Source organism: Pelecanus crispus, chromosome 3 (genome assembly GCF_030463565.1).
Source record: "Pelecanus crispus isolate bPelCri1 chromosome 3, bPelCri1.pri, whole genome shotgun sequence".
Taxonomy (NCBI): Eukaryota; Metazoa; Chordata; class Aves; order Pelecaniformes; family Pelecanidae; genus Pelecanus; species Pelecanus crispus.
Genome location: NC_134645.1, coordinates 50,828,435 through 50,851,472, shown reverse-complemented (window position 1 = coordinate 50,851,472; position 23,038 = coordinate 50,828,435). Strand labels below are relative to the sequence as shown.

General features: G+C 37.5%; 1 protein-coding gene across 1 annotated transcript in view; it reads right to left on the bottom strand.

Moving 5' to 3' along the window:
• Positions 1-20,918, bottom strand: part of WDR27 (WD repeat domain 27) — a 58,070-nt gene extending 37,152 nt beyond the window's left edge. The window contains 12 exon segments of the mRNA XM_075707692.1: positions 1,029-1,162; positions 1,761-1,860; positions 1,862-1,880; positions 7,727-7,813; positions 8,682-8,788; positions 10,017-10,085; positions 10,623-10,701; positions 12,283-12,359; positions 13,793-13,926; positions 14,877-14,973; positions 20,173-20,231; positions 20,580-20,918. Of these exon segments, the coding sequence (XP_075563807.1) occupies positions 1,029-1,162; positions 1,761-1,860; positions 1,862-1,880; positions 7,727-7,813; positions 8,682-8,788; positions 10,017-10,085; positions 10,623-10,701; positions 12,283-12,359; positions 13,793-13,926; positions 14,877-14,973; positions 20,173-20,231; positions 20,580-20,918 (1,301 nt within the window).
• Positions 20,919-23,038: the final 2,120 nt, after the last annotated feature.

Here is a 23,038-nt window from a genome sequence, read left to right as displayed (position 1 = left end):
GCACTCCTATTCAAAAACATATTTAAGCCTATCCTCAGTATGTTTTTCTGTGCAGTGGCAAAACTACCAAGGAAATAGGACAGTTTTTCCCACCTAAGGATGCAGCCCAATACTATTTAATATCATGAACAGACAGGATACACCATTTGCAAAATCAACTAATAGACTTCAGTGTTGTAACCTTAATTCTGTTTGTTCTTCCACTCAAAATACAAAGTCATAATATCAAAGAAAAATATCGCTTCAAGGTTTTTTTAAACACTGTTATGTCTAAACATATACATATATACATGCATATATATGATATATATGCAATGTAATAAAGTCTTAAATACACAAATACTACTGAAAAACAGCAAAAGCAAATGAAGAGCAGAAATCCTTAGTAAAAGGATACAAGGACAGTTTTAGCTCCAATTATGAACTAAAAGAACAGAAAAGGTATATCAGGCATTTAATAAAAGAATTTATTCCAAGTCACAAAGAAGGATGCCTAACAAGGAAGAAATGCAGGGACAAAGACAAAATAGGATAATAAGAAAAGTAATTAGACACAATATTAACAGTTGGAAAGTCAGTGAAAATTATAGAAGTGATTTACTTCCATTTGACAGAGAAGGAAGAAAACAGTTGCAGTACATTGGAGTCTCTGAAAGAAAAAGTATATAGAAATATTCCCACAAGAGAAAGATTTGCAATAGCTTCTCAAGCGTAACATAAGACATTAATGCCCACTAAGATGTAAACAGGCAGAAGGTAAAGCTCAGAAGGTCCCAAATGGTAACAGTAATAGTAAAACTGTATTTGCACCAGATAAGGTATGCTCTATAAAAAAAAATCTGACATTTCTATTTTTTTCTGTTATGCCAGAACAAAGATATTTTTACAATTAGCTTTTACTATTTGTTCAATTTTTTTCTTCTGCAATATTCTTGCCCTCCACCCCACCCCACCTCACCACCCAAAAAATCCCAGATGAAACAGCACAAGTACTTTTTACTGGTCTGTTAATGAGAAATTTTACTCACCACTTGAGGTCATCCTTGGTTGTGTCTAGATGGAAACTGAACAGATGAAATTCAGCTCCACAACACAGCAATATGAATGCATCTATAAAATAAAACTGTGCAAAGCGTACAGTCTTACGGAACTTCTCTTTGCCCTGAAATGCAAAGAAAATTACTAAGAATGGATTCTAAGATATTGAATACTTTTTGTCTGAGATTTCTGGTGTTAAGGCGTAGTCTCCGTGCTATCCTGCCCGTATGCCAGGAGGTTAACCTACTATGTAGCGGCCCTTCCTATTTTTGATGTCTATTAATCTCAAAATAAAGTTTTCATTCTACTTAAATTAGTTGGCAGTAAAGTTAATAGTATCTGTAGTCAACTGAATCTAATACCATCTAGCTTCATGGTCCAAACTTCCATTTGAATTGGGGAGTAGACTATAAAGTCAAGCAGAGCTGAGCCAATGAAAACATAATATACAGAGCAGACAATAAAACCAAAACTTCCAGACATGCCCACTAGTTTTGTCTCCCAAGACTGGTTTTTTTTTCCTTTTCCTATATTGTCATGGTAAAAGCCTAATTTGAAGTCAATGGAGACCACCCACATCATAGTATCAGTTTGAATCACCACTACTCAGTAGCTTTGAAAATCAGACTGTATGTTCCTTCTACAGAGCTGTTAAAATGGAAGTAGATAAAGGTGCAAAATAGTGTCCTCTGTGAACCAAACTGACAGGAGTTTCTAATTACCAGAATTAGGGCAGGTTCATTATTGCAGACTGACCAGACCCTTAAAGTTCTGTCTTCTGATGCAGAAACTAACCACTTCCTGTCATGACTCCAGCCAACAGTTAACTGCACCACCATGACCTAGTAAAAATAATAACGGAAATATCATAAAGCTCATTTCTTGCATTTATACATTTCTCCAGAGTTAATCGTACTGTTTTAATATAATTATACACAATATTAAAATACATTTTAAATACAGGCTTCAAGTGGTTGGATTGAAACTGGTAACAGTAAACCACTTGTTTTTTTTTTTCTTCCACCAAAAACAATGGAAAAATGTCTCTCATTAATAATCAAGATTCACAAAATTAAATAAGGTCAGAGAAATATCAAGTTATTCTACCTGAAATATCATATGTATTTGGATGACATTGCTTCCATTGGTATAAGGAAGTTTGTATAAAAATGTTATAACAAATACAAAAGACACATTTATCTTTTACAGACATTCACATTCTAAAAGAATAAAAACTAGTATCTAAATTTTCTTCAGCTTTCTGCAATTCAGATTTGACTCAACTAGAACTATAAAATAGTTCTAAACAAATATATAACACAATCAAACAAACTTCCTTCAAGGTAACAAAAACACATTCACAGATCTTTACTGCCACAGTAATATTAACAAATTCTATCTCCACACCAAAGTGAATTAGAACCAGAGAAGTGGTTATAAGGTTGTTGTCATTAATAGTGAGTAACAGCTGTATTTCTGATCTTCTTCATTAAATACCGGCTGTCTCTGAAGCGCTGAATTGGATTAAAATTATTCCAAACTGTGGCAAAAAACTCCACAGCAAATAGAAGTTTGACCATCAACTCCTAATGCTTCTCATCAAGCTTCTAAGGTCTGGAAAAGCTGTCTTCTGATGCACAGAGGTCCAAACGTCAGTCTGAAAAAGACTACCCAATGAGGGATATTCAAGGAATAATTTCATCTGACTTCATCGTCTTGTTGGTAACAGAGTGAAGAAAACAACCATCACTGACAATACGGCTACCAAATACTTCAAAGTGCAACTGGGATGGTTAAGGTCCAGAGCCCTAGGACTTGTTACTATACCCATATGGCAAAATAGGGTGGTCATCATGCAAGATCACAGCGCTCTGCATCTGTTTGTTAGCCAGTATTTGGCTCATGGAAAGGCCCAAAACCTGGCATCTAGCCCACAGTGTTGATGATGATCATGTGTTATTTTGCTCTGACTAATAAGCTATCCTGAGTGTTTCATCCTAGATTACTTCATCTCTGCCCACCCCTAATAACAGGGGTTGGAAGTCCAGCAAAATTGAAGTTACCACACTGAAGCTTGTAAAGACTAGGTGTTTTTTGTCATGAGCCTGCAAGAAATGTACTGGTGTGGAAAGGTTCAGCCCAAAGAAAAAAACTGAATCCCAGGATGGTTACTCGAGCATTGAAGGCCTTCAAAATCTGAATCAGGCTTCCTATGAACTTCATTTTGAATGCTTAACTTCAAGTGCTTAGAAACTGATTTTACAGAGCTGCAAAGTGCCATATATTCCAGAAGACAATGTAATTGATGGGATGATGCTTTAAAAGGAAGGAAGGAAGGTGAGGCTACTGAGATCCAGAAGGATTTTATCACATAAAGCAGTAAAGGAACTCACCACAGCTATGGCAAATAAATACTTATTGTAGAAGTCTCAGCAACAGAACACCTGACTTTGACTTTGTAGAAGTTCAGTGTTTTAAAACACAAAATATAAGCAGTTACAAAAGAATCACCAATCTAATTTATCTACAGATAATGATAATTCTGACTTTAATTTTTGAAAGTTATTGGAAGAGCATTTTCAAGAAACATCCTTGAAATTCACTTGAAGAAAAAATACAGTATTACTCGAAAAGATAATATGAGTATTATAATATAATGAAATTTTATATTAAACATGATCAGGAAACCACTTAAGACCTTGCAAAAATTGCAGTACTTTATTTTATTCATTAGGCTTTTATTACTGAGCTAGCTGGTTTTGTAAAAACACAATGAACATGCCACTACAAAAGCTTCTGCAGGACTGTCTCATTAGATTAAAAAAATGTAACTGCTTGTTTAAAAATCATAGTTTAAAGTATTATAATCTCCAGTTAATAGCAAAAAGCTTCTACAAGAAACAGACTTTCCAGTTTGGTGTCAAACAGTTAAAAACAAGATTAAAAACTTACAAAGAACGACCTTCAAAAGCCAGAAACACCATCCAGAAGCTAAAATTATTGATGTGATCTCAAATTATATTGAAGCTGATCAAAAAGGTCAAAAAAGAAGAAAATATGGCACACAAAATTAACAAACTTTGGCCCATATTATTCTAATTTTTCCAGATGAAGTCTGATGAACTTCACCTAGCCTTAAAATATTCAAAGTTCTTATGCTGCCCTCTTGTGCACATTTTCTCTTTAGTCAACTGAAGTTTTATATTAAAAAAAAGTTTGCTTTAAATTACAGGAAGGCTAATGAATTTATCTAAGCAATTAAGATCTTCTGTGAAAACATATATCTTTAAAAAGGCTTATAAACAAGATATTTTAATTCCCAGTTACCAAAAACCTGTAGGATTTTCACCAGAAAACTGCACAGGTACTGGATAAGTACATATGTAAGTACTATACTTATTTTATTCTCAATACAAGGATTTATTTGTAATTTTTTTTTATTTATTTTGTAAAACCATTCAGAAGCCTTGAATTATCTGCATTAAAGAAAAACAAACAAAAAACCAAAAAAACCAAAAACAACTTACCAGAATATACAAAACAGTTTTCCAAAGTGGTAAGGAACATGAGAAACTTTAGGAAAATCTGAGGTTTGGAAAATTGGAAGACCCATGCAAAAAGCTTAATAATGTCTGCACTCCAGGTCCCCCAATCCCAAAGCCCAGTGAAGGAGATGCCAGATGATTTGCGAGAGGCCAGTAAGCTTCAAAACAGGCATTACTCAGGGTTCCCCAGTCCTGAAGCACATTAAGAAGGACAGCAGCTGGTTTTGAAAAAGACTTCTTCAAAAAGGCCATGCTGGCTGTAACTCTTTTAAAGCTGGCTAATATTACCTGCACTTCACTACAGGACACAGACACCTGAAGAGCCAACACTGAAGAGGAATGCAGAACTACTTAAAACTGTGAGCACTTCAGGGAGCAAAACTGAATGAATTAGAATTATAGCAAAATTGCTGTTATACCACTCCACTCTGATGGTGCATTATAAAAATATGATTTTTGATAATCAGCTATATTCAGATGTTAGTGCTGCCTTGAAAATGCAATTTCTAACAGAACAGATATCATTGCCATTTCTTGCAAAAAAGAAAGTTTTACATTACCATTGATTGCACCTCTGAATAAGAGCAACAGTTTTTAATGAAAATACATCTATTATGACACTTCAAAACCAATGGCATCTAAAGTAGAAAATAAATAAGTGATTTCACGATAATCTGAACTGTACAGAACTACTACATGAATGAAATAAGCACGTAACTGATGATTTGCGGTTCCTACTCCCCTACAGTACAGTACCTGACAGCTTCACATTTATGTGGCTTTTGAAAAGAACTACATGCACAGGTTGCATTCTTCTGCTACTTACAGACCCTGAAGTAGAATGTGGTTTACACTTCTTTTCAGACTGTGCATCATTAAAAAGACATAGAATAAAGAATGAATCATTCATTATCAATGAAATAAATTAGATAGTAGCACAAAACCTAAGAAAACTAATAGAACAAAGCCAATTGTTAGAAGAACAAGTTAGTAATTAATCAAAATTTTTTTAAAGCAAGAGAAAGAACTAGTACTTGACACCTTAACTACTGGCACCAGAAAAAGCTTCTCTGTAGTAGCATGAAGTTTGGTGCAGGTCACTTTACTCTTCTCATCACAATAAATTAGACTGCATTTGCAGAGTACTGCAGTATTTTAGGGAGCTCTGATTGTTGACATACCTTATAAAATCATAATATTTAATTGTACTTCATAGAAAGACAAAGCCTTTCGTTAATAATGTGTCAAAACCTACGTACTGTTTCCTTCATGATTTACAGAGTAATATGAACTAAGGTTTTCTTTCAAATTTAGAAACCTCTAAATTCAAACCTTTTTTTTCTCTGCTTTCAAATATGTCTACTTAGATTACTATTCTGTCTTATTAAAGTCTATGTTTTCTCTTATTGCCAGTATTGAGACATTCCTTAGATGTTATTTACTATGTAGCAAGTATATGGAGGTATAGATGGAACAAAGTCAATGAAATTAGTATGTTCCCCTGAGATGAAACAAAGATAAAACCCAGCTATTGCCAGTCCAAAATCAATGAAGCCTGCATAAAAACAAACTCCAGTGAAAAAAAAAATCAAAAAAAGAGTATTTCACGGTATTGAAATGTCACTTTCTGCAGCCCATAGTCTCTATATACATTCAAGCAAAACCAGCTTAACTTCTTAATAGTGGTTCACATAAAGAGAAGCTGGATCTGCAATGCAAAAGATGTTCTACTTCATGTTCAGAGTAGCTCTGCTATGACAAAAAAAAAGATTTTAAAGTTCGTGAAAATCATTTACATCTTAGCTGCTTCAGATTACTTAAGAAAGATGCGTTAATAACCTGAAGAAACACTGAATTCTTTGGGCACAACTTTGTTAAGCTGCTGAGTACTAAATACGGTAGCAGTACTGTACCATTTTTATAGATGCTTGTAACAAGTAAGGGAAGGAAATACAGAATTTTGATCTCTTCCAGTTAAAATTGCATTTTTTAGAAATCCTGATCTTCTAAACCAATGTTAAATATATTCCAGATATATGAGGTCCCTTTGGACAAAATTACTGCTTTTGTTCTGTTACTATCTACATAACAAAATTATGTCAATAAAACCTCAAAACACTATTCCTGCCTGCAGTTTATGTGACTTGCACTATGAATTTGCTCAAATTAGTCAGTGATAACATGAGAAAAACATTTTTTAGAGTTTATGAAGTTTCTCTTGTGGAAAAAAAAAGACCTACCCTGTCCAAAAGGCATATTTTCATCAATTTCCTCACACAAAGAGGAAATATCAGTAATGTTACCTCCATTAGTGGCCACAGTGTCACAGCTTCTTCCACAAAATACAACAAAAATTACTCAAAAAAAACCCCAGTTTTCAGAAATCAGTTATCAGATTTTTAACTTAGAAACATTGTTCTAAAATAACTTAAAATAGTCTACTTTTATACTTGTTAAGGCCTGCTAGTAAACAGTCATCTTGCATTACAAACTTCCACAGTAAATCAGTCCTGCTATATACATTTTAAGTCACAATATTTACTGTTATTAAAACTTTAACAGATAGTTCTGTAGAAATTTAGAATTCATTTTTTTTAAAGCTGATTATAATGTTAAGTAATGCACATGTGTTTTGCATATGCATACACTTTCACAGATACGGATTTCTCCATAGGAACAGTCCCTTTTTTTTTTCAAAGAGTTGTTCTTTAGAAGTCTGGGGCTGCAAACCAAACACATTTTTTGCCAAGTCATCACAGTCAATTTTTTGGCTAATAATCTATTACAATATATTACTGCAATATATGCATGCATTATTATTACAACACACTGGCTTTATTATTTCTATTTAATTTTGTAATAAACATACACAATGCAGATAGCAATATATATCATGATAAATTACTACTTACCTCCCAGAAAATTGAGAAATGGGAAAACCTGGTAGGCAGTTTAATTCTAGAACAAAACTAACTAATCGGAGTTCTTCTACATCTTCTACAACTTCGACATCTTGAATCAGCAGTATCCCCTCTTCCCCATTCTTCTCAAGGTGATGTACGTGGAATCTTTTCATTACTATGCCATTTTAGGTTAAACTCAATTATACACTATTTCTTTAATAATGTAATTCATAAATTTACCTGAAAAAACATTATACGTGTCAGTGAGATTGGAAGTGAATATCAGTACAGTCTTGTCAGCCAGGCCGCAAGCCAGCATTTCTCCACCCCGTATAAAGAAGAGTGTCTAATGATTTATATTTGAAAGCAACAAGGACCTAATATGCTAAAAAAGAACTTTCACTTTTAAGCTAACATAACATTCCTAGAAATAAGCTCTCTGCAACTGATTTCTTTCAGGAGCTATAGAAATAATTTCTTCTCATTCTCTAGGGAACACTTATGGCTGGAATATGTTTTAGAAAAGTTACTGATTGCTTCCATTTACTTTCATTTTTTGAAGATGAAAGTTGCTCTTGTCCCCAAAGTATTTATAAAGATATACATTTTTAAATACTTTGAACATATTGTGGCTTGCAGAGTGTACATTGATATAATTATATACTTGGTAATACACTGGATTGCTAATCTAAGAATCCGTTTCTGTATAATATTTATATAGATTGGAAATCACTAAACCTCTTACAAGACTCACTTCTCCAAAGCAGTTAAGAAAAACACCCTTCTTTGGATTACATGCAAGAATTCTTTCTTTATATTTTAATATATAAAAAATGAATAATGTTTACATAAGAAATAGTATTCTGATTCTTTTGAAACAGAACTTCAGCTTTTCATATGCCCTAATGACACTAAGTAAATGTCTCAGAAAATAAAATTCCTTAGTGAAAGAACTTGTTAGACTACTAATTTTCAAGTGGTAGTGGGAAAGTCATAGAATAAGTACAAAAGGAAACAAGATGTAAAATCAGAGAACAATTTGAATCCTTTTGCATACATGTTAGAAGCTTGCATGGCTTTGAAAGTTAAAAAATTATGATCTAACAGTACATGTGGCCTTAATAAACCATGTCACACAAATTTTGTTTTTCTTTCTGCACACTGGCACAACTGTACATTTTATAAAGCCTGTACATACCAGAATATGGAATGCAACATATTGGGGTTGGTTTACAAGTAACAGATACAATCTTCTCCTATTGGATTGGAGGAGGACTTTCCAACGGATATTCTTTATTTTTACTTCAAAGAAGGAAAAAAGAGAAAGAGAGGAAAAATATTAAGACATCTAAACCCACTAGATTTTCATTTCAGTCATGACATAAATGTGCTTTGGGAGCTATTCTAAACATCGTTATATAAATATTTTCTGAAAAACCTATGTTAAATCCAAGATAAGACCCAGAAAAAATTTCAAATTGTCATATGTTAATTACTCCTATCACCAACTGTTATGAATTCATGAGATTGAAAATTAACATGGACTTGTACATAAAATCAAACTTCTTAAGTTGCATACCTATCTAATAAAAGTATTTAAAGAACGCAAACTCTACCTTGTTGTGATAATAAATAATATGAAAAATATCTCCATATGTAAAAATAAGAATTACATTGATCACCTATTTAACAAGATACTAAAAAAACCCACACAAAACTTGAAGTGCTAAGTACCTTAACCTATCATAAAATAGTGCAAACCAATCTTGAAATTATCTGAAGTGCTCATCTAAAGGCTTGCCTATGTGTGCAAGGATTACAAAAACAGTCTTGAGCTATTAAGTGTTTAAGAAACATTTTTGTTAAGAGAGAAAAATTATAGCATTAATCATTCTTTACTCTTATGTTTGTACATTTGTACTACATAGAACAAAGAGTCTATATAATACTAAAGAGAAAAAAAGTGTGTAATATCCCCATTTAAGATACCACACCAATTAACATGAAAGTGCCAGCTCTAAAACCATGTTCGTTCTTTGTGTTCACAGTGATGATGAATCCACTGGTCAGATTGTACCATTATGTATCCTCTGTTTAAATCCATTAGAGTAATGTTTTAGCTTAAGATAACGTGATTTTAGGGGTGAATGAAGCACATTATCTGAAATCACTAACTCTGTGCCACGTCCAGTTACTTTTCTGACTAGAATTGCATCTTAAGAACATGTTGCAACTATGCCTCCAACCATATTTAGCACCTGTTCTTCTTTCTAGCAACAAAAATCTAAGAAAACAGATGTGTATATTTTCTTTCGTATGTAAGACTTACTAAAATTTAATTGATAGTCTGATAATCTGAATCACTTGCTGCAGTCATTTTATAGCAAATCTACAAAGCCTTTTAGTTCCAGTGATACTCATAACTAAAAAGTTACAAAGAGAGAAGCAGCTACAAACCATATTTCCAATAGAACTGTATTTATCCTCATTTAATTTCTTTCTCCTCTAACAGAGTTGCTAGGTTACCTACTGTTTACAACTGGTCTTCCACTTTGATACCTCACTTTTCTTCAGATTATTTGGAGGGAACATGGTCATTCTACAAGAAAGAACACAGACTCTCCTATATGAAATATTAAATGTTGCATGAGAGAAATAGCTTATTTCAAACAAAACCCAATCCTACTTCTTTCTTATTACTTATGTCTGCTAGTAACATCAGTAGGTAAGACAATGTACACATTGATGACAAGATAACTTTCTAAAGATCTAATGCTCGAGTTTGCACCTAGATTTTGCTTTATGTGAGTTATTTGCTGGATAATGCATTCTGAAGGTCAAAATCTATTCATATAAAGTTCTCAGACATTTCTTTCTGCAAGCTGAAGAAACAAGAAGAGTTTAATCATATCAAAGAGACAGGATGCGTAATACCGATTTTGAAAGGAAGTTGAACACTGACCAGAAACTTTGAAAATTTTGGTTTACAACATATTTTTAAAATTATTTTGTTTGATAACATCCTATCTGTTTTTCACATGTGGTTAATTTCACAGTCGTGAAACTACATGGCTCTATTACGTGCCAAAATATCACACACCAATAAAACAGAAAAAATAGTAATGTATCTACTCACTGTGGTGCTGCTGTATAACCTGATGACTTAATTTTATTATAGAAAACCAATGGCTGATCTTTCACTGCGCTTTTCACTCCTATAGCAAAATAATTTAATTTTAATTAATTTTTTTTTAAACATTATATTTTTACAGATAAGGTAGATACTTAGTTAAGCTAGCACAGTAAAATACTTGCTGTCTCCTTACTTTACAAAACACATTTAAGACCAATCACTCTAAGATAATGCTTACTGAGAAAAGGAAAGAAATATGAACTGTTACACTGTATAACAACCCTCTTCCAACAATATCAATGAGTAGGAACTTCTTTAAACTTTGAATTAACAAGAGTTCTGAGGAACTTTTTTCATCATTTATTCACAATTTATTCACAAATGTATTTTGTAGTTGCCTATTTCATGCTTAGCCTTCATATGCACTAGCTATAATATACCTACACCTTATATTTGGAATATGGAATGTATCTAAAGATTATTAACAAACTGGCTGGTGGGAACACATAAATGTCTGGGTTTTATGTCATTAATATGTCTTCATTCACACTGCTGTATTAAGAAGCCTGACGGAGAGTCTCCAGCCCAAAACTAAATATGAGCATTTCATATCACCAGAAACAACCTAATTAAATAAATGGTGTAAAGGGGGAAATCTTGTTGATACTCCCAGGGAAAAAATTCAGGTGCATTGGGAGTGATCCTGTGGGCACATTTACCTATGCTGAGGAGAGAAGCTCCTTCAACTCCCACCAGCTATCCTTTCTTTTTACGTAGCAATGAGGCAGAAAAGTGCCCTTCCTGGGGAGCTCCCAGAACCACTTGCTGTAAGAGACTACAGGATTTCCTTACAGCACCTAATCTATCTGAGTGTGGGGTGTCAACAAGGGTAGTACAGGCATCAGTGCTGGGTGTCCGAAGCAGCCTGGAATTCTAGCTAAAGCGCTGTGTGGTTGCATTCTCACACAACACTAAAGATAAAACTTTTTACATTCTAACAGGCCCAACAAGGACAATCAATATAGTAAAAAAAGATTATTTCTACATGTCTACAGACACCAGTATTTTCATCTCTTTCCTAAAGAAAAGGTGATGATGAAAAAATTATTTTGTAGGTATTTTCTGGACTTTGCTTTACTGTTGCTAAGCAAAGAAGCTACAAGTGCTTCAACAGGAACTGGAAGTCAGACCTTTTTTTTTTAAACAGTAGGACATTGAGGCAAAAATTAACTTCCTAAACTTGCAGATATTGACAAAAGACTATTCAGGACAATAAAATTAACCAAAACAGGTAACCAAAGTTAAGAAAGAAATGGCAGATTATAAAGAAAAAAATATTGCATGCTATGGAAAAAGAATGACTTAGGAAAAATGGAAACATTCTACACTCTAACTCTTAAAATCCACTGAAAGTTCTCAGACGATTGTTTTTGAAAGAAAAAAAATAGCATATTACCATCATCTTCACTACAAATACATATGTAGGATATGAAATACTACTAGAAGTACAAAATTCTTCCTACTAAAATAAAAATATCATGCAATATATATTTAAAACTAAAATCAATATATTGATTGTATTAGGTACCAGCCAGTTATGAGTCTGTTACTGTTGATAAAAACATAACTTTATTAAGTCATTTCAAGCTTGGTTTATACTTACCAGGTGTTTTACCAGAAGGTTCTTTCATGTTTTTCTTTAAACCTTTACACAATGGAGAATTTGTCAATAAAGAACACCTAAGTTATAAAACCAAGCACAAAAATCAATCAATACAATGGACAAAAGCATCAGATTAGGAAAAGGTGTCAAAACGTCTTCTTAGCTATTTGTCTGCATGTGCGTATGTATATATGTGTGTGTGTATATATATGTATGTATGTGATACCAGTAAGATTTCCATAAATATAAATCAGGCATAGTGGATTAGTTATCAGCTCAGATACCCACCAGCACAGACCAGCCTTGGCCCTGACCAGATTCACAGACCATTGCATTTACATGATAAATCTCATTTCTGTGAATATTAACTGGTGATTTTATTATAAGCACTGAAATCTGCACGTCAGTGTATATTGTAGGTTTTTTTATTGTCTTCAAGATGTCAGTGTTTTCCTGGAAGTCATTTACAGGCACATGAAAGACAAGAAAATAGTAGTCAGCATGGATTTACCGAGGGGAAGTCATGCTTGATCCACTGGATAGACTTCTATGATAAAATAACTGGCTTGGTAGATGAGGGGAGAGCAGTGGATATAAGTCCATATTACTTTGACTTCAGTAAGGCTTTAGACACTGCCTCCCATAACATCCTCATAGAGAAGCTGATGAAGTATGGGCTGGATGAGTACACAATGAGGTGGACTGAAAGCCAGCTGAACAGCCAGGCCCAGACAGTGGTGATCAGTGGCACAAAGTCTAGTTGGAGGATAGTAACTAGCAGAGTACCCCGGGCATCAATACTGAGTCCAATTCCATTCGACATCTTGTTAGTAACCTGGATGAAGGAGCAGAGTGTAGCCTTACCATGTTTGCTGATGACACAAAACTGAGAGGAGTGTCACTGGTGATACACCAGAAGGTTGTGCTGCCATCCTGACATCCACAGGCTGGAGAAATGGGCTGACAGCAACCTCATGAAGTTCAACAAGGGGAAGCACAAAGTCCTGCACCTGGGGAGGAACAACCCTATGCACCAGTGCATGGCTGTAAGGAAGAGAGAGTCAGGCTCTGTGCCTGGTTCCCAGTGAAAGGACAGAGGTAATGAGCAAAAATTAAAATACAGAAGGTTCCGTCTGAATACTGGGAAACACTTTTTTACTGTGAGGGTGACTGAGCACTGGCACAGGTTGCCCAGAGAGGTTGTGGTGTCTCCCTTCTTGGAGACATTCAAAAGCTGTTTGGACATGGTGCTGGGCAACTGGCTCTAGGTGGCCCTGCTTGAGCAGGGGAGTTGGACAACATGACCTGCAGAGGAGCCTTACAACCTCAACCATTCTGTGACTATGTGATTTCTCCCACTCAGTACAACTAAAGCATGACAGGAAAACAAGAAAAATAAACCCATGTCAACAAATAGCACTCTACAAAACCATCTGATACACTTCAGTGTCAGGAAAACACATACATAACCCAACTCAGAGGAAAAAAAACATTTAAAGTTATTCTGTACCTGGCAATAACCGATAGACTGTTCTCGTTTCCACGTAGGAGAAAATCACTCTGCTGAGTTCTCACCAATGCAGCAAGGTTAACTTCCAGCACAGCAATCATATCTTCAAGCGTTGAGGTGATCAAGCATAAAACCTGCAGCAATTATACCGTAAAATAACTTCCCATTTACTTCATAATTTAAGCTCCAACACTGAAGCATTTATAATGGAAAATGAAAACACTTTGTGTCATTTATGAAAATTAGTCAAAAATATCCATGGGTTTAGTCTTGCAGAGCATTAAACAGTAAAAAGTGGTTAATGCGGTCCTTCAAAAGTATGCTTATGTTGCTTAAATATGTGTCTTAACAGACTTGCATACCTGTGTCTCAGAAATTCCAATACCTTCTACAATAGAGATATTTCAGCAGTAAGAGTTGTGAGAAAAGAAGCACACATGGAAGAAAGATTGGTTTCAGAAACATGCTGAGAACGTGCTAAGAACTGAATTTAAAACAAAAGCCTTCTTTAAAACACAGCACTGCTATATTAAATATGTAGAAAGGCCTAGATTCAGCTCAGTTCTGTAGGAAAACCGTAACATCAAAGATGGAGTACACAAACAAGAATGCCTTTTTTTCCTTAAAAGCACTTTTAGTGACTGTCCACAGAAATTTTCTCACAACTCAAATAGTTTTCACAGATTTCTTGGAAGGATTCAGAAGCAGTTCATCCTAACATTTGTTTGAGAAACAAGGTGTAACAATGCTTATACCTTTTTTCCCCTAAAAGATTGCCTCTGCTCCCCTAATGGTTGTTCTTGACATTCAAGGTACACAATGAACACTATAAAAAACAATTCACCTTTGGCTTATTAATCACTTCAGACAGTATACAAATTGTGAGAGCTTTAAAATTCCCCAGCTTTTTAAACTAGTAGATTCCATAAAGAAGGATCAACACTGTCCAGAGAAACTACGGTGTAATTCACACCAAACAAAACAAATGTGTACATTAATCTGTAAATAAAATGCATACTTAATATTTATAGAAAATAACTGGAAATGTAAACATTCATTAAACCAATATTTACTGTATACCCACCTTTCCATTAACTGCCTTCCTTGTTAATGCACATGATCTGGCAAAGCGAATGCTGAGGTCACTGTAATCTTTACAAAAAGAACATAGTGCTATAAAACTGTATTTGCATTTCAAAAGAAAAAAACTATCACTAAGACAGGGAAAAAAAAAATTACTCATACTAATTTGACACCACCATAATCTACTGTCTTCAGTGTATATCGTTCTAGCTTACCCCCACATTGTAAAGTAGTAGAATGACATTCCTTGTATTTAACACTCATAAACTGCAAAATCAGATAAAAATTCATTGCTAGCCACTACAGAAATCTAGTGCTGACACATCTTCTGAGACAAGTCAGCAATGCCAGAAAAACATACGAAACTGAATTAGAAAAAACATTTCTTAAAAAAAACACTTAGTTTCTACTGTAGTCTGCTATTTCATGAACTAATTCTTATACTGTTTATATAACAACAACAATACTACTCCAGCCAGAACACTTGTGCAGAAAATATGCATAAAAGTGCATGATGTTATCTTCTACAACATAGTGGAAAATTTAACATTTCCCAAGGACTTCTTTCATATCTGAAAAGTGCTGTCAAATCAGTTGACTTCTGCAAGATTTTAAGCAACTTGACAAGCATACTAAACATTTTCAAAAACTTTTCTCCATGACTAAGGCCATGAAAGGTAATTCCTACTGTCTTGCTTTCTCAATTACGTCTCTTTTAAGAAAAACTTGTGCCAGAACCTACTTACAACTTAGTTAACAATTCTGTTTGTCTAGACAGAGGCGATCTAGTCAGATCGCCCCCCACCCCTTCCCATTCTTTCACAACTTCACTGTTCCCTGGCTGCGCAGGGAACAAGACTCAGGCACAGAATTTGCTGTCTTCGCTCATCTGTCACAAGATAAGAAATCCATACAACCCATGAATTCAGGGATAAGAGCATGCACGCAGCAGAAGACGGAGAAGGTATTCACTGAAGCGCTGAGCTGCACGTAAGAACTGATACCTATGATGCCTCAAGTAACATAATGTCGAGGTCAGCTAGTAGAGAATGATATTTACCCAAGGACAAAATGTTAGATAAAGCAGAAACTTATCACTCCCAAAGAAATATTCGGGCAGCAGAGCACGGAATTGGACGCAAACTAAAAGAGTATATGAACTTTAAATGAACTATGCTCATTTCCATGGAAAAACCACACCTCTTGCCAAAATATTCTTGCCTCCATGTGAAGACCCTTACCCACTGGGCCTGCACAGTGAAATTATGGAATATTGTGTCTTTAAATCAAGGAGAAGAGACTAAGATCCAACGATGGTACAATAAGCAAATATAAAGGAGTGATATATAGCAACATAAGTATAAATACGTTAAAATATTATTGTAAGGGTGCGCTAGCTTTGTGGAATTACCACCTAGCACCCATCTCTGTGCAGAAATGAAATAAAATCGGTATCTCGACTCAGTGTGTGAATTGGATTATTGCACACTGGGTAATGAACTCCCTTTGTGAGACAACACTAGTGTGGCAGAGCTTCACAAGAGATAAATTGGCCAACAGGGAAGTTGGGTGTGAAGGTGTATGCTGCTTCACTCCTCCTCCCATGTCTTTAATGCACAAACTTAGCTCCCATCCCCATACCTGGCTCCGCCTGAACTTTACCAGAGGTTTCTCACAGCAATTCAGTATCTTGTCACCCAAGCACTTGTGTGCAGGAACTTTTATTCTCCAGGCTACTCTGTTGTATGGGGCAAGGTTCTCATCCTCCCCTCCCACTTATTTATGGGGGACAGAGCCAGAACATGAAGTAACACAGGTGCTGTCCTGCTTGTCTCCCCCACATTTTTTGACCCCCTAAGTATCGCTTTCGTCTTCTTTGTGGGACTGGTCTTGTAATGGAGGTGTCAGCTGTGTCCCAGCTGTGTGAAGTAAAACCTTTGTTTTATTCACGGCATGTCAAATAACAATGTTTTTCTGTCATTGAGGAAAGTGCTGGCTGATGTTTTAGTAAGATTGATAGGAAATACCTTCCAGGTTCACAGTTTCTCTTGCAGTAGAAGTCTGTGGTGTAATGAACATCTGAGATTTAACATAAAACTTTAGCGTATTGCTTGACAGGCCTGTCTGTTTTCAACAGACTGTAGTACGAAACTGATCTGGAGTCTCTTCTCAACGCCAGAAGACTGCCTCTTGGTCTACAAAATGATCTGAAGATTTCAGACAGCTTAACGGGGCACAAAGTCCCCCTAAGCCTCCAGAGGGTTAGTGCTGACTGTACTCCAGCCGTGCTTAATGAGAATGAAGTGAGTGTGCAGAAAAAGTAAGGATCTCCCTTAGCTAGCTGCGTCTGGGTACATGTTGGTGCTCAGTTAGTTTTCAGAAGTGTCTTAGACTGGAATAATTTTTGTGTAGTAATGGAGCGCTGATCAATCATGCAAAAATGGGCTGCGGCCTTTTAAATAACAGGGAAGACTATGCCCTGTGGCTTTCTCTCTGGCAGCTTAATATGTATCTGTAACAGTTGAAAGAAGCATGTACAGTAAGCCCAGTGTGGCTTCCCGGAAATCAAAGCATGCTGGAAGACAGCGCTGAGGAGTAGGCTACTAGTGCCTGAGAAGTTCCTGTAGTCTGCTTCTTCCCCACTCCCCAGCAGGTTCTGGGCTGGGACGCACCCAGATTTTCCAGTCAGTGGTAAATCAGCATAGTGGACAATAAGCTGGATTTTCCTTTCAGTTTGATTTTCAGTTAACTGAAGTAGCTAGAACTTGGTTTCTTCTGCAAATTGTAGATACGTATCTACACCTTTAGACTTTCTATTGGTAATCAATTTTCTTTTTTCCCAGCAGAAACCATTAGGCTGAATGCTCCTTGGTTTCATGAGCAGCTATGTATAAAACAGCTAGTGTGTGAAAATGTTTTTTGTGCATTTTCAAGTGTGTTGAAGTACAAGAATAGTATGAAATCATTCTTCTTACAGTTATTCAGAAGGTATACAGCAAGTAAACCCATGCTGGAATAAGGTCTGCTAACACTGTGCTGATTGTAATTAGTGTTCTGCTAACCGGTGCGTTAGGTTTTTGTTGTCCTAAGTTGTGTTAGGAATGCAAAGCAAACTTGACATCAGGAAGGAACACTTCCCTGGTTTAAGCAGCTTGCATCCTTCCATCCAAACTCTGCTTAACTCCTTGCTTTGGAACCCAGACGAAGTGAGGCAGGTATGGCCCTAGTTCATTATAGGCGCCTCTTTATTGAGAAATAAAGCCTTTCTGAGCCTGAAAGCAGGTAACTTTATGTTCAATACACGTAGGAAGTTTGGAATAGAGATCAGTGTTTGGAATAATGACCAAGTGAAAGAGCAGTGAAAAGGTAATCACTCTGTGGTAAGCTACGTGCGTTTATTCTTCGGTGACTCCAGTTCCTCTATGCGAGGTAATGCGAAGGTCCCTTCACGTTTGGATGCTACTGAAGCCCCATAAAACGACTCAGCTAGTAGAGGGCATGGAAACCCCTTCTCTGTGCAGAGGAGTTCTGTGTCCTGCAGTTTATGGGATGGGGGGCGGGGGGAACATGAACTGCTACGACTTTCCGCGCTGCAGAACTGCAAATGAATCACAGCACTACTTAAGACCTCATGTGGCTTTTTAGAATTCCACCGGCTCTACATGCCAGCTAGCGTACCTATGGATTCTTCCCTTCTGCATCCGTTCAGAGGTGTGAAGAATACAAGAAAATCTGTTCCTGTGAAGTGGCAAGTATTATTACTCCGCATATGCTAGACTGACAGCACTGTCACCTGTCTGGCCTTCTGGTAGAATGTAGAATAGTGGGTCATGATCCCAAAAACAAGCTGGGACTTCCATTAACTTGTGAGGTAGATCCTGATGTACATGACTAATTTCACTCTTCCATGAGAGAGAGCAGAGCAATTTAACAGAGTATCAGGAAACTTCTAGCCATTAATACTCAATCGAGGGAAACCATGAGGCTATTGAGTAAGTGCAGTCCCTCTCCCGTCCAATACAAAGATAACATGTAGCCTTCGTACCTCAAATAGTTCTAAGATTTGTGTGCCCAGTTTGTCCATAGTTAGAATCCACCAGAGAAGGTTGCTTCGGGTTGTCCTGGTTTCGCCTGGGATAGAGTTAGTTTTCTTCCTAGTAGCTGGCATAGTGCAGTGGTTTGCATTTAGGATGAGAATAACACTGAGAACACACTGATGTTTTAGTTGTTGCCAAGGAGCGTTTACACTCGTCAAGGACTTTTCAGCTTCTCATGTCCTGCCAGCGAGAAGCTGGGAAGGGGCACAGCCAGAAGAGTTGATCCAAACTGACCAAAGGGCTATTCCATACCATATGACATCATGCTCAGTATATAAACTGAGGGGGGCTGGCTGGGGGGCAGCGATCGCTGCTCGGGAACTGTCTGGGTATCGGTCGGCAGGTGGTAAGCAACTGCATTGTGCATCACTTGCTTTGTATATTATTATTGTATTGTTATTATAACTACTACTATTGTACTTTATTTTGTTTCAATTATTAAACTGTTCTTAACGCAGGAGTGTTTCTCACTCTTACTCCTCCGAATCTTTCCCCCATCCCACTGGGGCAGTGGGAGTGAGCAAGCAGCTGTATGGTGTTTAGTTGCTGGCTGGGGCTAAACCACGACAGCCTAACTACAGCAGGCTGAGGTTCTGTCTGTATTTGTTATAATAACCTATTTATTGACAGGAACTTGAAGTATGACTATGCTGAAAACGGGACCCCTGTTTTTTAGCAAGTCACATTTTCTTTAATTACAGACAACAGAAGACAGCAGAAAGGGAAAAAAGAGCAGCAGCACAATGACAAAAGAAAATTGAGAAAGAGGCCCAAAGGCTAATAAAAAAGAACAAACCAAAATTGGTGTAAAACTGTCCCAACAGAAAGCTGGCATCAGTATCAGTGAAAAAGAGAATTACAGCTGGACAACATATGTATCAGTATTGATGGAAGTGTATCTCGGACTTCACCACACTGCTTGGTTCCAATGCATTCTTCAAGGCATTGTAGAAGGCAGGATTCTAACAAAATATCTCGAACTGCTAGGAGGTGGTTCTTAAAGGAGAAAAAAGCCCACAGAAAACCATGCCTTGATGGACTGATCTTGCCTGCAGTGGTTGTATTACAGCACCCTTCTTTGCAGCAAAAGCGATTGAGCAAGGCTGTTGATTGAAAGACACTCTTAATGAACAGTTCAAGCCTCAAGAAAAGAATGTAAATATTTGGTGGTGGGAAATGTACTGCCTTGTCGGTGCTTACCTGAAACACGTTTCAAAGAACCCTTTGCTTCCTGCTGGAGAAAGAATGTCTGCTTTTGCCTTTTTAGAAAAGTATTTATAAAAAAGGAATATATATAGATATAAAAAGCTTCACAGTTTTCCATGGGAGATCATATTGACCTGTGCAGAGGACAATGACTTGTTATGGGTGACCTGCAACTCTAATTGTACTCCTGGTAGAGTACACTGTGGTAAAGCACACCTTCCAGCTGAACACTAAAGCAGATTTCCTGCTACTGTGCCACGAGCAGCTTCCTGTGCTACCATGCACATGTACAACACTGCAGTGGTTACCAGCAGGGGCATCACTGCACAGCAGTGCTGCATGCCACTCCTTTCTCACGAAGGCCAACATTGTGAACATAGAGGAGCAATTTAATCTCTTGCTTGTATTGGTAAATTTCTGTTCAGTGAAAAAGAGATGGTGGCTTTGATCAGGGAGTAAAACTCTTCATCAGTGCAGTCTGCCAGCTGCAAGTGATGAGGAGTGATCCGCTTGATTTGAGATCTTTCAAAGCATTGCCCACCAGCTGCAGCACCTCGGCAGTGAGGTACTGAAGGATGGCGGCACTGTAGACAGCAGCAGTGGCACCCACTCGCCTGTAAGCTGGTGGTGAGAGTCTTCAAGCGTCTGTGGATCTGGCCCACATGGAACTGCAGCCCAGCTCTCTGTGAGTGCGACACCATCTTTGCCTTGGCCTTCCTGCTGTCGTTACCACCAGCCATGGTGCCACTGCCGCTTCCCGAGCTCCGGTCCCGAGTCCACACTGGAGCCACAAGGAAGTGACATTTTCCAGCTCCTGAAAGTACTTCTGATTAGCAGTCTTGAGCCAAATTGCATAGACCAGACATGGGCTGTCATTTATCTGACCTCGACTGTGTGTCTGGAATGAAGTTGTAATTGTCTCCAGCTGCACAAGTGGGCTAAGGTCCTATTTTGTTTCAAAGGAGATATAATGAATAAAATCAGTGAATCCAGTGTACAGTCTTTCTGACCAAATATGTAATCATTTACTTTAGGATAAGATAAACAGTGCCTTGAACTCACTGGTTATACTGACTAACTCTCTGCTGCCCAAAATGGGACCAAGGTTGGTTCGGCCATGGGTGTCTACATTAGAGCCATCCATATTTAGTCAGATGAATCCCACCCCAGTCTCCTGCACTCCTCATCAGGTCTCTGATAACTCTGCTATTAGCCCTTACTGAAGCCAATAGCAAAAGCTTTTTTTTTTTTTTTTATTTTTAGTTTAACAGAAAGGGAAGTCAGTCTGTCCTAGTTTCTGCTGGGATATAGTTAATTTTCTTCCTAGTAGCTGGTATAGTGATGTGGTTTGGATTTAGGAGAACAACGTTGATAACACACTGATGTTTTAGCTGTTGCTAAGTACTGCTTATGCTAGTCAAGGACTTTTCAGCTTCCCATGCTCTGCCAGGTGCACAAGGAACTGGGAGGGGGCACAGACAGAATAGTTGATCCAAACTGACTAAAGGGCTATTCCATACCGTATGACGGAGGAGGCCCCACTGTATAATAAACTGCAGAAAATGAAAAGCAATATGCCCTGTTTACTGATGGGTCCTGTCGTCTTGTGGGAAAGCATCGGAGGTGGAAAGCTGCTGTATGGAGTCCTATACGACAAGTCGCAGAAACTGCTGAAGGAGAAGGGGAGTCAAGTCAGTTTGCAGAGGTGAAAGCCATCCAGCTGGCTTTAGATATTGCTGAACGAGAGAAGCGGCCAGTACTTTATCTCTATACTGACTCATGGATGGTGGCAAATGCCCTGTGGGGGCGGTTGCAGCAATGGAAGCAGAACAACTGGCAGCGCAGAGGCAAACCCATCTGGGCTGCCGCATTATGGCAAGATATTGCTGCTCGGGTAGAGAACCTGGTTGTAAAAGTACGTCACGTAGATGCTCACGTACCCAAGAGTTGGGCCACTGAAGAACATCAAAACAACCAGCAGGTGGATCAGGCTGCTAAGACTGAAGTGGCTCAGGTGTATCTGGACTGGCAACATAAGGGTGAATTATTTATAGCTCGGTGGGCCCATGACGCCTCAGGCCATCAAGGAAGGGATGCAACATATAGATGGGCTCGTGATCGAGGGGTGGACTTAACTATGGACAGTATTGCACAGGTTATTCATGAATGTGAAACCTGCACTGCAATGAAGCAAACCAAGCGGCTAAAGCCTCTCTGGTATAGTGAACAACGGCTGAAATATAAATATGGGGAGGCCTGGCAGATTGATTGTATCACACTCCCACAAGCCTGCCAAGGCAAGCAGTATGTACTCACCATGGTGGAAGCAACCACCGAATGGCTGGAAACACATCCCATGCCCTATGCCACCACCCGGAACACCATCCTGGGCCTTGAAAAGCAAGTCCTATGGCGATGTGGCACCCCAGAATGAGTAGAGTCAGACAATGGGACTCATTTCCGAAACAACCTCATGGACACCTGGACCAAAGAGCATGGCATTCGGTGGGTATATCACATCCCTTATCATGCACCAGCCTCTGGGAAAAATCGAACAATACAATGGACCGTAAAGACTACCCTGAGAGCAAAAAATATCAAAATAACAGGAAAGAAATGCGCTGGATTAAGATTATTTTCCCCTCAAAAAGATTGGGAAGAGTTTCAACCATACTACTGAACAGAATCATACATTCGACACATGCGTCTTATACCTGTTCGGTAGATGAGATAGAATGACACCTCACCTACATTTTAAACACACCATCTTTGGAGCCAGTTCTAAAAATTTATGTATACTCTTTTCACCAAATCATACCACTGTTTACTGTGTGTACAGATTTTGATGGCTTTAAGAGCA